Source organism: Rhinopithecus bieti, unplaced genomic scaffold (genome assembly GCF_001698545.2).
Source record: "Rhinopithecus bieti isolate Rb0 unplaced genomic scaffold, ASM169854v2 scaffold_10589, whole genome shotgun sequence".
NCBI lineage: Eukaryota > Metazoa > Chordata > Mammalia > Primates > Cercopithecidae > Rhinopithecus > Rhinopithecus bieti.
Genome location: NW_016807065.1, coordinates 3786691 through 3799482, shown reverse-complemented (window position 1 = coordinate 3799482; position 12792 = coordinate 3786691). Strand labels below are relative to the sequence as shown.

Sequence of the window (12792 nt, the reverse complement as noted above, 5' to 3'; positions counted from 1 at the left end):
CTGTAGTCCCAGCTACTGAGGAGGTTGAGGAAGGAGAATGGTGTGAACCCAGGAGGCAGAGCTTGCAGTGAGCCGAGATCACGCCATTGCACTCCAGCCTGGGCGACAGAGCAAGACTCCATCTCAAAAAAAAAAAAAAAAAAAAGACATGGAATTTGCACTTTGGGAGGCCGAGGCGGGTGGATCACTTGAGGTCAGGAGTTCGAGACCAGCCTGGCCAACATAGTGAAACCCCGTCTCTACTAAAGATACAAAAATTAGCCAGGTGTGGTGGTGTGCACCTGTAATCCCAGCTATTCCGGAGGTTGAGGCAGGAGGATCACTTGAACCTGGGAGGCAGAGGTTGCAGTGAGCCGAGATCACATCATTGCACTCCAGCCTGGGCAACAGAGCAAAACTCTATCTCAAAAAAAGGATGGAAATTTGGGCAGAGAGACACAGACACACAGAAGGCAGCATACAGTATGAGGAGAGGCAGGCAATGGAGTGATGGATCTATCATAAGCCAAGGAACACCAAGGACCAAGTGCGATGGCTCACACCTATAATCCTGGCACTTTGGGAGGCTGAAGGTTGATGAATTGCTTGACCCCACAAGTTCAAGATGAGCCTGGGTAACGTGATGATATCCTATGTCCGCAAAAAATAATAATAATTAGGCCAGGCATGGTGGCTCACACCTGTAATCCCAGCACTTTGGGAGGCTGAGGTGGGCAGATCACCTGAGGTCAGGAGTTCGAGACCAGCCTGGCCAACATGAGAAAACCTGGTCTCTACTAAAAATACAAAAATTAGCTGGGTGTGGTGGTGCACGCCTGTAATCCCAGCTATTCTGGAGGCTGAGGCAGGAGAATCGCTTGAACTCGGGAGGCAGAGGTTGCAGTGAGCTGAAACCAAGCCACTGTACTCTAGCCTGGGAAACAAGAGCAAGACTCTATCCAAAAAAAAAAAAAAAAAAAAAGCCAGGCATGGTGGCCTATGCCTGTGGTTCTAGCTGCTTGGGAGGCTGAGGTGGGAGAATCGCTTCAACCTGGGAGGCAGAGGTGGCAGTGAGCCGAGATCGTGTCACTGCACTCCAGCCTGAGTGACAGAGCAAGACTGCATCACAAACAAGCAAAGAAACAAACAAAAAGTTAGCTGGGCATGGTGACGGTTGCCTATAGTCCTAGCTACTTGGGAGGCCGAGGTGAGAGGATCACTTGAGCCCAGGAAGTGTAAGCTGTAGTGAGCTGAGATCGCACCACTGCACTCCAGCCTGGGCGACAGAGCGATATCCCTGTTTCAAAAAAAAAAAAAAAAAAAAAAAAAAAAAAGCTGGACATAGCAGTGCATGTGCCTGTGGTCCCTGTGGTCCCAGATACTCAGGAGGCTGAGGTGGGAGGATTACTTGAGCCCAGGAATTCGAGGCTGCAGTCAGCTATGATTGTACCACTACACTCTAACCTGGGCTGCAGAGTGAGATCCCATTACACACACACACACACACACACACACAAATTGTTTTAAGCCATCCCGTTTGTGATAATTTGGTCTGGCAGTCCTAGGACACGGATAATTTGAAAAAAATTTGAAATTTCTAATTTGACAAAAAATACAGGGCCGGGCGTGGTGGCTCATGCCTGTAATCCCAGCACTTTGGGAGGCTGAGGTGGGCGGATCACAAGGTCAGGAGTTCGAGACCAGCCTGGCCAACATGGGGAAGCGCTGTCTCTCCTAAAAATACAAAAAATTAGCCTGGTGTGGTGGCAGGCGCCTATAATCCCAGCTACTTAGGAGGCTGAGGCAGGAGAATCACTTGAACCCGGGAGGCAGAGGTTGCAGTGAGCTGAGACCGTGCCACTGTACTCCAGCCTGGGCAACAGAGTGAGACTCTGTCTCAAAAAATAAAAAAAACAAAAAACCAAAAACCAGAAAATTTAGAAAATTTAGAAGAGGTTATAAACATGGATTCCCTAACCCTGCTCCCATTTTATAGATGTGTAAACTGAGGCTCAAAGAGGGAATCGTTTCCTGGCTCTTGGAACTGTGGGTGTTGGGAAGCAGCCCCTTGTGCCTTCTTCCCTCTAGGGGTAGGCTAAAGTGGTCCCATAGCCACCCACCCCTTTTCAGTAAAACCACAATAAAAGAGCTTAGAAAATTTATTCCTTTTGTTCTTTTCCTTTGAAAACACATACAGGCAGGGAGGTGGGGCGCAGTGGAGGTGGAAGCGTGTGGAAGACCTCCAGCCCCTCCCCGAATCCCCATTCCCCTTTCCAAGTCCCTCCATGGGGTCTCCTGATGGTCCTAAGCTCAGAATCCAACTATGAAGTGCAGAATGTATGGGCGTAGGAGAGGGGGACTTTGCTCCTCTCTCTCGTAGAAAAATAGATCTGGAATGAATTTGGGGATTTGGCGTGTTTCTGTTTTGCTCTTTGCATCATTGCGTGCTCGGGTTCAGGGAAGGGTGGTCTTTGCTGAGTTTCTCCTGGCTTTCAACTCTGGAAGCCTGGGGAGGGGCTGGCAGTGCTGGGGTGGGGACATCCCTTCATGTGTCTCTGTCCTCAGACTGTCTCCTTGGCAGCCGCCAGGAGTGAGTGATTCCTCAGACCCCTTGGAGGGACACAGCTCTGAGGACTATTCGCCTAGAAGGTGGGAGGGGGATGGAAGATGCTGTAAAGTGAGGGGGATGCAGGGAGTGGGTCCTGGGATGCAGGGATGAGTGTTCCAGGGAACAGTTTCCCCACAGGGCTGGGAGGGGGTGGCCATGCAGAGGAGGTGGGGTGAGGAGGAATCCAGCATCCGTGCAGGTCGCAGGAGGTTCATCTCTGCCCTTGCTGCCTGGTGATGAGCTGTATGAGGACCTGGGACCAATCCCCCGGGGTTTTCTGCAGCCAGGACCTGGGCTTCCTTTCCCACAGGCTCCCTCGACCATGCAATTTCATGTCCCGAGAAGTCGGCTCTGGGCACCAGTGTGTGTGTGATATTGTGTAATTGGGCTGCCAGGATCTAGACTTGGGGCCTGAACATGTGAGACCTGGCGCCTGGAAGATTCAGACCAGAAACCAGGGGTTAAGGGCTTGGGATTCAGTGCCTTGGAATATCAGGGTCTGCCTTTAAGAGATGAGGTTTCAACATCGAGGGACTGGGCAGAGGGACTGGGGATCTAGAATGTGGAATCCAGCAGCTGCAGTTGCCAGGATCCACTTGCTGTATGGTTGGGGTCTCCACACTTGTTTTAGGAGCCAGAATCTGGTGGGTGAGGGCTTGGGGATATGGGATCCAGTGGCTCGGGGTGGAAGGCGCAGTGCTTGAAATGTAGGGATCTGGTAGTCAGAGTAGAAGGATCGGAGACCCAGTGTCAAGGTTAAAAAACAAACAAACAAATAAAAAACCAATGCAGGAATCCAGTGGATGGGGTGAGGGGATCTGGGATCCAGTGATGAGGGCCCCAGGATCTAGGCATTGCGATTGTCAGGATCCGGTGGTGAGGTCTGTTGACATCCAGAATCCAGTAGCTGAGCATGAAGATCCAGGGCTCGAGGCATGGGGATCTAGGGTTGGGGATCTAGGATCCAGTGTTTCACAAGGACACTGGATCTGGTGCTCGAGGGAGGCGGGGTCTGGGTGTTGAGGTACACAGGGAATTCGTGCTCCTGTGGTTGGGGTGTTGGGATCCATTCACTGATTTGTGTGGGATCCAGTGGTTAAGACGTGGAGGTACAGGATCCAGTAGGGGGGACAGGGAAGCGTGGGATCCACCTTGGGATGTGGGGCTGCAGGATCCAGTAATTTGGGGATGGGGATTAAGGGCTGGGGTGTGGATAATCTTGGATCTTGTGGTTAGGGTAGCAGACTTGAGTTGCTGAAGGGATCCACAGTTATGGTTACAGGGGGATCTGGGATCTAGAGATAGGGTACTGGGATCTAGTGGCTGAAGGGTGGGGATCCCATGACCCAGTGGTTGGGGCATAGGAGTCTAGGATCCAGGATCTGGGTGCTGGGATCCCATAACCCAATGGTTGGGCATAGGAGCCTAGGATCCAGGATCTGGGTACTGATTTCTCGTGGCCAAAGAGTAGGGATCCTGTGGTTGAATCATCAGTCTCCAGTGGCTGAGGTGTGGGGGACGTCATGCCTGGGGTGAGGGATCGGGGGGACAGGCTCCTGGTCCCTCACCTGGACGTGACCCCCAAGGCCTGCTTCATGTTCTCGTAGACCACATAGGAGATGCTCACAGCTGGAATAACCTTCATGAAGTTGGGGGCAATGCCCCGGTAGAGGCCCCGCATGCCCTCCTGGGACAGGATGTGACGTAGTAGACCCAGCATGGACAGCTGGGGGCCACCCTCGATGGAGGCTGGGAGGGGGCGGGGGGGCACCAGGTAAGGCCAATGTTCCCCTTTCACTTGCCCCTCCTACCCCCCAGGGTTGGGCCAGGTGGTGTCATTGCAGCAGGAGGGAAGGAGGTTAGACTAACAGTGGGACCTACCACTCAGAGGGAGACTTGTATTGACCTTGGAACTGGCTGCTCACCTTTTCGCCCCAAGTTTGGGGACAATTAGAAATGGAGCAGGTATGGGTGTGCAAGGTGGGAGAGGACAGAAATGTCCTCCTCCTGGAGCCAGGTTCCCTTCCTCCTTTCCCAGCTGACTCCTACTCATCCTCCTAACCCCTATCCCAGAGCCAAATCCCCAGGGGAGTCCTCCTTGGTGCTCCAGTCTAAGTCAGCCTCCTCCCTGCACTCCACCCACTTTTCTTTTTCCCCAGAGATGGAGTTTCGCTCCTGTTGCCCAGGCTGGAGTGCAGTGGTGCGATCTCGGCTCACTGCAACCTCCACCTTCCGAGTTCAAGTGATTCTCCTGCCTCAGCCTCCCAAGTAGCTGGGATTACAGGCATTAGCCACCACACCTGGCTAATTTTTTTTGTATTTAGTAGAGATAGGGTTTCACCATGTTGGTCAGGCAGGTCTTGAACTCTTGACCTCGGGTGATCCACCTGACTCGGCCTCCCAAAGTGCTGGGATTATAGGCGCGTGCCACCGTGCCCGGCCTTTTTTTTTTTTTTTTTTTTGAGACGGAGTTTCACTCCTGTTGCCCAGGCTGGAGTGCAATGACACGATCTCGGCTCACTGCAACCTGCACCTCCTGGGTTCAAGCGATTCTCCTGCCTCAGCTTCTCGAGTAGCTAAGATTACAGGTGCCCGCTACCACACCCAGCTAATTTTTGTATTTTTAGTAGAGACGGGGTTTAGCCATGTTGGTCAGGCTAGTCTCGAACTCTTGACCTCAGGTGATCCACCCACCTAGGCCTCCCAAGGTGCTGGGATGGCAGGCGTGAGCCACTGCCCCTGGCTCCCACCCACTTTTTTGAGACAGGGTCTCACTCTGTCACCCAGGCTGGAGTGTGGCGGCATAATCATAGCTCACTGCAGCCTCGAACTCCTGGGCTCAAGTGATCCTCCGGCCTCAGCCTCCCAAGCAGTTGGTACTACAAGCACCTGCCACCACACCTGGCTAATTTCTTAATTTTTTTTTTTTTAAAAGATGGGGTCTTGCTATGTTGCCTGGGCTGGTCTCAAACTCCTGGACTCAAACGATCCTTCCTCTTTGGCCTCCTAAAGTCCTGGGATTACAGATGTGAGCCACTGTGCCCGGCCTCCTTCTCCCCTTTATACAACCCTAAATCAATACTTAATTCCAGAATGATTTATTTTGCATCTTCCTTCCTCTCCAGCCTGTGAGCTCTATGAGGGTGGGGACCGTGTCCGTCTTGTGCACTGACACATCCCCAGTGAAAATCACAATACACAAACACGAAAATTCCCAAGAAAATTCTCAAAACAGATTCAGAGAGAACGGGAGGGTAGTGGTGGAGGGGACAGGGGCGAAATAATTCATAAAAGAAAAATACAGACAAAAACAATCACCAGTCTGGCCCTGACTGCTCCCTACCCTTGCTCCTAGCCTCCCACTCACGATAACCCAGGCTTGCAAATTAGAGTTCAAGTTACCACCTGGAAATGCTAGATATTTGCCAGCAGTGACATCCCAGCTAAGTCTGCAAGGGATCTCTTCCTGTACTCACTGCATCTGTTTTCCTAGTTAATCCTCAGCTCCATGAAAGTAAAGGACTCCCATTTCAATGTCACAAATGGGGAAACTGAGGCCCAGAGAAACCCATCCAAATCCAGGAGGGGGGTCCCAGCCCAGGGCTTTACCTGGGAGAAGCTGGGGCCCAAGCGATGAGACTCTCCCTGCCCCATCCTCCCGCCCAGGCCTCACCTTGTGCCTGCATGCGGGTCCGGACCAGGGCCAGGGGGTAACTGGCTATCTGGCCGCAGGTGCTGGATATGGTACCGCAGGCCAGGAGCACGAGGATGCCTGGGTCTGCCGAGTCGTGGCTGTACTGCTGAAGCCACCAGTTCTTCAGAGTCTGGAGTGGAGAAGGGAGTAGGGAAGGTTGGGGTGGGTGACCCCAGGACCCTGGCTTCAAAGGCCTTGCTGGCCGGTTCTGTATCCCATGACAGCTGCTACTAGCTGAGCACTTAGTACCTCCTAGGGGCTGAGCCAGCCCTTTCCCTGCATCCCCTCACCCAGTCCTCATCTGGACCCTCTCTGGTAGGTGGAATAAGGGTCCCCTGTACTGACTATGCCCTAATCTCTGGAACCTCTGCATATGTTACCCAAGATGACACAAAGGACTTTGTAGATGGGAGTCAGTTAAGGATCTTGAGATGAGATTATTTTGCATTATTGGAGTGGCCCAATGCCATCACAAGGGTCCTTCTTTTTTTTTTTTTGAATTATTATTACTATTCTGAGATGAAGTCTTGCTCTGTCATCTAGGCTGGAGTGCAGTGGCATGATCTCGGCTCACTCCAACCTCCACCTCCTGGGCTCAAGTGATTCTCTTGTCTCAGCCTCCCAGGTAGCTGGGACTACAGGTGTGTGCTACCACACCCGGCTAATTTTTGTATTTTTAGTAGAGACGGGGTTTCTACCGTGTTGGCCAGGATGGTCTCAGTCTCCTGACCTTGTTGTCATCTGCCTGGCTTGGCCTCCCAAACTGCTGGGATTACAGAGGTCAGCCACTGTGCGCGGCCTCATTATTTTTCTTTTTTTACAGATGGAGTCTCATTATGTTGCCCAGGCTGGTCTCAAACTCCTGGGCTCAAGCGATCCTCCCTCCTCAGCCTCCCAAAGTGCTGGGATGACAGGCATAAGCCACCATGCCTGGCACAAGGGCCCTTCTTCCCCCCCCCCCGCCCCCGAGATGGAGTTTCGCTCTTGTTGCCCAGGCAGCAGTGCAATGGTACAATCTCAGTTTATTGCAACGTCCGCCTCCCGGGTTCAAGCGATTCTCCTGCCAAATAGCTGGGATTACAAGCGATTCTCCTCCCAAATAGCTGGGATTACAAGTGTGTGCCATCATGCCTGGCTTATTTTTGTATTATTAGTAGAGACGGGGTTTCACCATGTTGGCCAGAGTGGTCTCAAACTCCTGACCTCTGGAGATCCACCTGCCCCGGCCTCCCAAAGTGCTGGGATTATAGGCGTGAGTCACCGTGCCTGGCACAAGGCCCCTTCTAAGAGTTAGAAAAGTAGGTTTAAAGACAGAAGAAGAAGCAGGAGAGAGATTGGAAGATGCTATGCTACTGGCTTTGAAGACGGAAGAAGGAACCACAAGCCAAGGAGTGCAGGCGGCCTCTAGAAGCTTTGTCAAGGCAAGGAAACAGATTTTCTCCTGGAGCCTCCAGAAGGAACACAGCCCCACCAACATCTCAATTTAATAAAGCCCAGTAAGACCCCCATTTTGGATTTCTGACCTCCAGAACTGTAAGGTAATACATTTGTGTTGTTTTAAGACACTAAGTTTATAACGTGTTCGCTTGCAAGAAGGGTAAAGAATAAATTAAAAATGGCCAGGTGTAGTGGCTCACGCCAGTGATCCCAGCACTTTGGGAGGCTGAGGCAGGCGGATCACGAGGTCAGGAGATCAAGACCATCCTGGCTAACATGATGAAACCCCATCTCTACCGAAAATACAAAAAATTAGCCGGGCATGGTGGTGAGTGCCTGTAGTCCCAGCTACTCGGGAGGCTGAGGCAGGAGAATGGCGTGAACCCGGGAGGTGGAGCTTGCAGTAAGCCAAGATCGCACCACTGCACTTCAGCCTGGGCGACAGAGCAAGACTCCGTCTCAAAAAAAAAAAAAAAAGAATAAATTAAAAACAACAACAGCAACAAAAGGCTGGGCATGGTGACTCACGCCTATAATCCCAGCACTTTGGGAGGCCGAGTCAAGAGGATCGTTTGAGCGCAGGAGCCAGAGACCAGCCTCAGCAATATGGCAAGACTCTGTCTCTACAAAAACAAACAAACAAACAAACAAACAAACAAACAAACAAACAAAAAAACTGGAAGTGATGGTGCATGCCTGTGGTCCCAGCTACTCGGGAGGCTGAGGTGGGAGGATTGCTTGAACCCAGGAATTTCTAGTGAGCTGTAATGCATTCCAGCCTGGGCGACAAGAGTAAGACTCAGTATCCAAAAAAAAAAAAAAAAAGGTTGGGCCTGGTGTCTCACGCCTATAATCCCAGTGCTTTGGGAGGCTGAGGTGGGTGGATTACTTGAGGTCAGGAGTTTGAGATCAGCCTGGCCAACATGGCAAAACTCCATCTCTACTAAAAATACAAAAATAAACTGGTGTGGTGGCAGGCACCTGTAATCCTAGCCACTCAGGAAGCTGAGGCAGGAGAATCGCCTGAACTGGGGAGGCGGAGGTTGCATCGAGGCAAGATCACACTACTGCACACCAGCCTGGGCAATAAGAGCAAGACTCTATCTCAAAAGCAAACAAACACTCTCCAAAGTCCTGTGGCAGATGCTGTGAGTATACCACCTTCATCCCTTCCCACTCCAATTCAGACCTGCCGACTTCTTACTGCCAGCATCTACCCAAAGACTTTGCTTGTGGACTTTCTCTGAACCCAGGCCAGCCTGCTCTGACCACTTAGGAATGGGCAGGAAGCACTGGGAAATTAGCATCTTCAGATGCAACCTTCAAAAGACTGACTTGGTGTATCAATACCCCAGCTCCCTCACCTCTCTGATGCAGAATGTCCTATGCTGCCTCCCACAGGTTTCTAGAAGGCTGGAACTCCATTTGCTAGGAATGGTAACTTGCTTGATAACATACTGTTATGAGTTGAATCATGTCCCCACTTTGGGGGGAAACATGTTGATGTCCTGACCCCCAGTACCTTAGAAGGTGATGTTCTTTGGAAATAGGGTCTTTGCAGATCTAATTCATTAAGATGAGTAGGGTAGTAGGGTAGACACTTAGGCCAGTATGACTGGTGTCCACAGAGGAGAAAGACAGACACACAAAGACAGAGACACACATGGAGAAAGGCAGCCAGGTGACAGCAGAGGCAGAGATTTGAGTGACTTTATCTACAAGCCAAAGAATGTCCAGGGTTGCTGGGAACAAGTAGAAACTGAAAGAAGGAAGGAAGGATTCTCTCCTACAAGTTTGAGAGGGAGTATGGCTCTGCTGACACCTTGATTTTGCACTTCTGGCCTCCAGAACTGTGAGACAATAACTTTCTGTTGTTTTAAGCCAATCAGTTTGTGATACTTTGTTACAGCAGTCCTAGGAAACTAACATACTCATACTGTATGCATTGACTCCCTGTCTCATTACCTCCCCAATAAATCACTTGCCCTCACGTCCCAGTTTCAGGGTCTGTTTTGGAAGGATCTCAAACTAAGACCAAAACTATTATTATTACTGAGACAGGGTCTTGTTCTGTCACCCAGGCTGGAGTGCAGTGGTACAGTCTCAGCTCACTGCAACCTCTGCCTCCTGGGCTCAGGTGATCCTCCCATCTCAATCTCCCGAGTAGCCAGGATTACAGCTGTGCACCACCACGCCTGGCTAATTATCTTTATTTTTATTTTATTATTATTTTTTGAGACAAAGTCTCACTCTGTCACCTGGGTTGGAGTGCAATGGCAGCATCTCGGCTCACTGCAACCCCACCTCCCAGGTTCAAGTTATTCTCCTGCATCAGCCTCCCAAGTAGCTGGGATTACAGGCATGTGCCACCAGGCTTGGCTAATTATTTGCTTTTTTTTTTTTTTTTTTTTTTTGAGACAGAGTCTCGCTCTGTTGCCCAGGCTGGAGCACAAGCTCAGCTCGCTGTAACCTCCACCTCCCAAGTTCAAGCAATTCTCCTGCCTCAGCCTCCCAGGTAGCTGGGATTGCAGGCACACACCACCACACCCGGCTGATTTTTGTATTTTTAGCAGAGACGTGGTTTTACCATGTTGGCCAGGATGGTCTCCAACTCCTGACCGCAAGTGATCCGCCTGCCTCTGCCTCCCAAAGTGCTGGGATTACAGGAGCGAGCCACCATACCCCTTCCCTATTATCTCTATTTTATAGAAAAGAAACTGAAGCGCAGGGAAAGTTACTTGCCCAAAGCTACAAAATAAAGGTGAGAACTAACATTCACAGCCGCATGTGAATCTAGAACTGTACGCCTGAAGGCTTTAGGGTGGCTAATCCCTTCTGAAGCCTTCTGCCAAGGTGACTGTAAGAACAAGACCTTCTTTGCCTTGTGGCTGGGAGAAGCTTATAAGTTTCATTTCCTATGCCAATTCTAATCCACCAGAAATTGCTGCCTGAAACTGGAATTGTGTTGAGAGGGGCTCAGTGCTGTGATGGATTAGTAATGCCTAGCCCAGGCGCAGACTGGGTAAAACAGGCAAGTACTTAACATTATTGCCTTTGCAACTTTAGAAGCCTTCTGTTGGGTCTAGAACAGCACTTGCCAAATAGATGTTTAATGGGTTATTCTTAAGATTAATCTATCGAAAAGAAGTTCTAAAGATGGCTGGGTGCAGTGGCTCCTGCCTATAATCCCAGCATTTTTTTTTTCTTTTTTTTTTTTAGAGATGCAATCTTGCTCTCTTGCCCAGGCTGGAGTGCAGTGGCGCGATCTTGGCTCACGGCAACCTCCGCCTCCCGGGTTCAAGCCATTCTCCTGTCTCAGCTTCCCGAGTAGCTGGGATTACAGGTGCCCACCACCACACCCAGCTATTTTTTGTATTTTAAGTAGAGACAGGGTTTCACCATGTTGGCCAGGATGGTCTTGATCTCATGACCTTGTGATCAACCTACCTCGGCCTCTGAAAGTGCTAGGATTACAGGTGTGAGCCACCACATCTGGCAATCCCAGCATTTTGGGAGGACGAGGTGGGCGGATCACTTGAGGTCAGGAGTTCAAGACTAGCCTGGCCAATGGTGAAACCCTGTCTCTACTAAAAATACAAAAATTAGCCTGACGTGGTGGCGCACACCTGTAATCTCAGCTACTTGGGAGGCTGAGGCAGGAGAATTGCTTGAATCCAGGAGGCAGAGGTTGGAGTGAGCTGAGATCGCACCACTGCACTCCAGCCTGGGTGAGAGAGAGAGACTCTGTCTCAAAAAAAAAGAAAAAAAAAAGTTCTAAAGACTAGATTAATATGGAAAGCACTGGGTGAAAATCAAAAACATTAAATCACTTTACTAAGAGACTTCTCGGAGCCTTTAAGGGACAAACACAGATTTTGAAACTCCAAGAGGGTACAGGGTTTCTAAAACCTCTTAGACTTCTAAAGTCCCTTTTTGGGCAAAGAATGCATTAAATAAGATTGTGTCTTCTTTCTTTCTTTTCCTTTCTTTTTTTTTTTTTTTGGAGACAGGGTCTTGCTCTGTTGCTGAAGCTGGAGTTCATTGACATGATCACAGCTCACTGCAACCTCTGCCTACTGGGCTCAAGCAGTTCTCCCATCTCATCCTCCTGAGTAGCTGGGACTACAGGTGTGCACCACCACACCTGGCTTTTTTTTTTTTTTTCTGAGACGGAGTCTCGCTCTGTCGCCCAGGCTGGAGTGCAGTGGCGCAATCTTGATCACTGCAAGCTCTGCCTTCCGGGTTCACGCTATTCTCCTGCCTCAGCCTCCCGAGCAGCTGGGACTATAGGTGCCCGCCACCACATCCGGCTAATTTTTTGTATTTTTAGTAGAGACGGGGTTTCACTATGTTGGCCAGGATGGTCTCGATCTCCTGACCTCGTGATTCGCTTGCCTCGGCCTCCCAAAGTACTGCGATTACAGGTGTGAGTCATGCGCTCGGCCACCTGGCTAATTTTTAAATTGTTTTGTAGAGACTGGTCTCGAACTCCTGGGCTCAAGCAATCCTCCCACCTCGGCTTCCCAAAGTGCTGGGATTACAGGCACAAGTCACTGCGCCCGGCTGCATCTTATTTTTACTCCCAACTCTTTTTTGTTTTCGAGACGGAGTTTCACTCTGTCACCTGTGCAGTGGCGAGATCTTGGCTCACTGCAACCCCCACACCCCGCCCTGGGTTCAAGCGATTCTACTGCCTCAGCCTCCTGAGTAGCTGGGATTATAGGTGCCCGCCACCACGCCTGGCTAATTTTTGTATTTTTAGCAGAGACGGGGTTTCACCATGTTGGCCAGGATGGTCTTGATCTCCTGACCTCAAGTCATCCACCAGCCTTGGCTTCCCAAAGTGCTGGGATTATAGGCGTGAACCACCGTGCCTGGCCTGTCCTCACACTTCTTTTTTTTTTTTTTTTTTTGAGATGGAGTCTCGCTCTGTCGCCCAGGCTGGAGTGCAGTGGCCGGATCTCAGCTCACTGCAAGCTCCGCCTCCGGGGTTTACGCCATTCTCCTGCCTTAGCCTCCCAAGTAGCTGAGACTACAGGTGCCCGCCACCACGCCCGGCTAGTTTTTTGTATTT

General features: G+C 50.6%; 1 protein-coding gene across 1 annotated transcript in view; it reads right to left on the bottom strand.

The window, feature by feature from the left end:
* Positions 1-2122: 2122 nt before the first annotated feature.
* Positions 2123-12792, bottom strand: part of SLC25A23 (solute carrier family 25 member 23) — a 24412-nt gene continuing 13742 nt past the window's right edge. The window contains exons 9-10 of the mRNA XM_017880026.1: positions 6261-6411; positions 2123-4336 (exon numbers count right to left, since the gene is read on the bottom strand). Of these exons, the coding sequence (XP_017735515.1) occupies positions 4152-4336; positions 6261-6411 (336 nt within the window). The 3' untranslated portion in view covers positions 2123-4151. The remainder of the gene's footprint in view (positions 4337-6260; positions 6412-12792) is intronic.